Consider the following 3,313-nt stretch of genomic DNA (forward strand, 5'->3'; position numbering starts at 1 on the left):
TTAACGTAATTCCTCACCGAGCCGGACACCTCACCGAACCGGACACCCCCACCGAACCGTCCATGCCACGAAAACTTGAAGCTATTCTCAACAACCAACCAATATAAATTTTATTTAAAATTAATTAATTATATCTGCAGGATATCTATTTCTTTTATATCCTTAAATCCTATAATTTATATACTTTAGTAGTGCTTGTCTTGGTACTATTAAAGGGAAAGATATAGAACTCTCCGCGGTAATAACTTATTAAATAGAACTCTTATCTCTCCGTGTAATAAGATCTCTAGCTTCCTATATAGAAAGACCTTTATTAGAAGGTATCTAGTATTTAGATTAATTCCTTTTCTATTTCTTTTTTTTATTTATAGTATAGAGATCATGGTTTTCCTTTACTAGATATACAGTATTATATAAAGTAATCTTACAGCCCTTTACTAACTGTTATATAGCTTGTTTTAATAGTATTAAAGGACTTTAAGGACCTCTTTCAAGATACTTTTTAATTAAGAATGCATGTTGCTTTAATTGATAAACTATATAAGGCGTAATAAGTATTAAAGATACTATTAAAGGCCCTCCACGGCTAGAGAGGGGTATAGGCGTAGCTAGTAAGATATTAAGCTTGCTAAGTACTTTTTCTAGATTAAATAAATAGATTCTAGCAGTAGAAAAGCTACTTTAAATATTTTAAGACTTAAAGATCTCCTGGTAAGCCTTTAGATATGCCTCCAGGAAATCTAGTTTATTAATATAGCTAAATCTAAGCTGTATTTTTAACTTAATAAAAGATCTATATACCTGCTTTAATAGCCTAAAGTAACTAATATCTAGTAGTTGCAGGAGATAAGAAGAGTGCGGAGGCATATAAATAGTAATAATATTATTATTACTATATACCTTATTGAATTAGGGCATTAGATAACTGCTATAGCTATCTAAGACTAGTAATTAATATCTACTAACTGTATAGCTAGTAGTTACTAGAATAAAGACCTTTAGAAGCTACTGGAGACCTATCTTATTAATTATTTAACTATTTTTGCTAACTTTAATTCTCTAGTCACCTGGCAAGCGGCTATCTTGATACTATTCTTTAATATAGATCTTTCCTTTAAAGATAATAGTAGTTAGAATAGCCTAACCACTTATATTAATATATTTAATTACTGTAATCTATTCCTGATTGCCTGGTTAAATTAAATAAGGCTTTCCAGGTATCTCAGATCTAGTAATAATCTTAGATATTACTATTATACCTATTACGAAGCCTGTTTTATTAAAATTAAAGATATCTTTATCTAGAATACTGTACTGTATTCACGTCTTCTAGAGTATTTTAAACCAGGTTTTAATAATATTTAGATTCTCGCATTGAGCTCGCTGGTAATTATATCTTTATATAAATTAATATTTGAGTTCTAGCTATTATTTAGTAAACTTGGTAACCTAATCCTTTCCTAAAGACTTATATCTAGATAGATTATCTATCTGTAGAATAAGATCAGCTATTTTAGCTACTTATAATAATCTAGAAGCAGCTCCACGTGTATCTCTAGATACTATCTATACTACTAAAGCCTCTTCCTGAGTTTGAGATAGTCTGTGGCTGTTGGCACGTAGGTCGACGCGAAAAGATTAACTATTAATATGGTTATAGAGGGTAGATTTCAGTACAGTATAAACCTCTACTGCGCGACGAATACTAGAAATTTTATTTTTTTTAAAGCGGTGATTGCAAGTTCGATCCTTCCCTCTTGCTCCACTAAATTTCGAGATAAATGGGTTCTTTTTGGTGGCATGGTGGTTGTTTGAATAGTTGCAGGTCTCTAAACGCGTGGATATTGGTGGGGTGTCCGGTTCGGTGAAGTGTCCGGCTCGGTGAGGAATTACGTTATCTATAATTAAATAGATAAGCTAAATAAATAATCTAATAAATTAAAAGTATATTTTATTTTATATATATATATAAGGTTTGTTATAGCTAGGCTAAATACCTACTATTATTATTATTATTATTATTATTCAAATATAGAACTTTTTTATAGAGGCAAGTCCTTATAAGTCTCTATTTAATATAGAGCTATAAATACTATAGAATACTTTAAGATATATATTTAAATAAGATTTTAATTATAGATTAAATATTAAAAAAGCTATAAATTTTATTATAGCTTAAATAAAAATAGTTTATAATCAAAAGTATTTACTAGTAATATTTAATCCAAATAAATTTATTTATCTATATTTATAGTATAATTATAAGCTATTTATTTCTTAATATTTATTTTTTCTTAAGTTTAATAGATAATATATTAGCCTGTTTATTATTATTAAATATATTAAAAAGCTTATATATTATCTTAAGGAATTATTATTAAATTAAAAGATATATTTTATTATATTTATTATCTAGCTTAAGCTTACTCTAAATCTTAATATTAATTCTTATAGAAGATACTATATGAAATCTAATTATATTATAGATAATTAGTATCCTAAGAATAATAATTATTAAAAAATTAAAAAGGTTATTAATAAATAATTTATAGAGAATAAAACTATATCTAATTTATATAATATTTAATATATTAGACTAGATATAGTATTAATAAAAATAATAACTATTAGAATAAAATTTAGTTAGCATAGAGAATATTATTAAGGATCATAAAGAATTTTTAGAAATAATTGTCGGGTGAGGCATCCGGCCAATAGGGCAAGCGCATATCCGGCACGTGACCCACCTCACAATATTACTGACCGTTGACCTTCATAGCTTCAAGACTATAAGTATTTTAGTATTAACAGGTTATAAGCCTTCTATACTATTCTTTATTATTAATAAAATATCTTTAGAGGCTGCTAAGCAGATATAAATCTTATAAGGATTTTAAACTTTATTAAATCTATTAGCAAGCCTGTTATAATCTAGAGAGGCTAAGCAAGGATCTCTATAAACTAATTAATTAGTAAACCAGGGATTAGATTAATAAATTATAATAAATACTAGTTATTCTATACTAAAAATAGTAAAATAGCTAATATACTAAGTACTATAAATATTAGACCAGTACTACAGCTAACTAATAATTAAGTATATTATAATAAAACTCTTATTTCAAGTAAAGTAAGGACTCTATAAGGAATAATAAATTAATTATAAGAAAAAAATAACTTTTCTATCTAGATATAAAATATTAAAAGAATCTTAATAGCTTATAAATATATATAGCTAATTAATAAAAGTATATTAAGACTCTAGACTAATTCTATATATTATATAAAATAGTAAGATACTTCTCTTTAGGTT

At 26.3% G+C, this 3,313-nt stretch overlaps 1 protein-coding gene across 1 annotated transcript; it reads right to left on the bottom strand.

Annotated features, from left to right (window-relative positions):
- Nucleotides 1–477: 477 nt before the first annotated feature.
- ASPSYDRAFT_165527 (uncharacterized protein) lies at nt 478–909 on the bottom strand (the record flags this gene model as incomplete). Its single annotated transcript, XM_040843364.1, is given in 2 exon segments — nt 478–679; nt 698–909. Coding segments are annotated over 2 exon segments (414 nt in total), but the record flags the coding sequence as incomplete, so codon positions are not given.
- Nucleotides 910–3,313: the final 2,404 nt, after the last annotated feature.

This window comes from Aspergillus sydowii (assembly GCF_001890705.1).
Source record: "Aspergillus sydowii CBS 593.65 unplaced genomic scaffold ASPSYscaffold_58, whole genome shotgun sequence".
Classification (NCBI taxonomy): Eukaryota; Fungi; Ascomycota; class Eurotiomycetes; order Eurotiales; family Aspergillaceae; genus Aspergillus; species Aspergillus sydowii.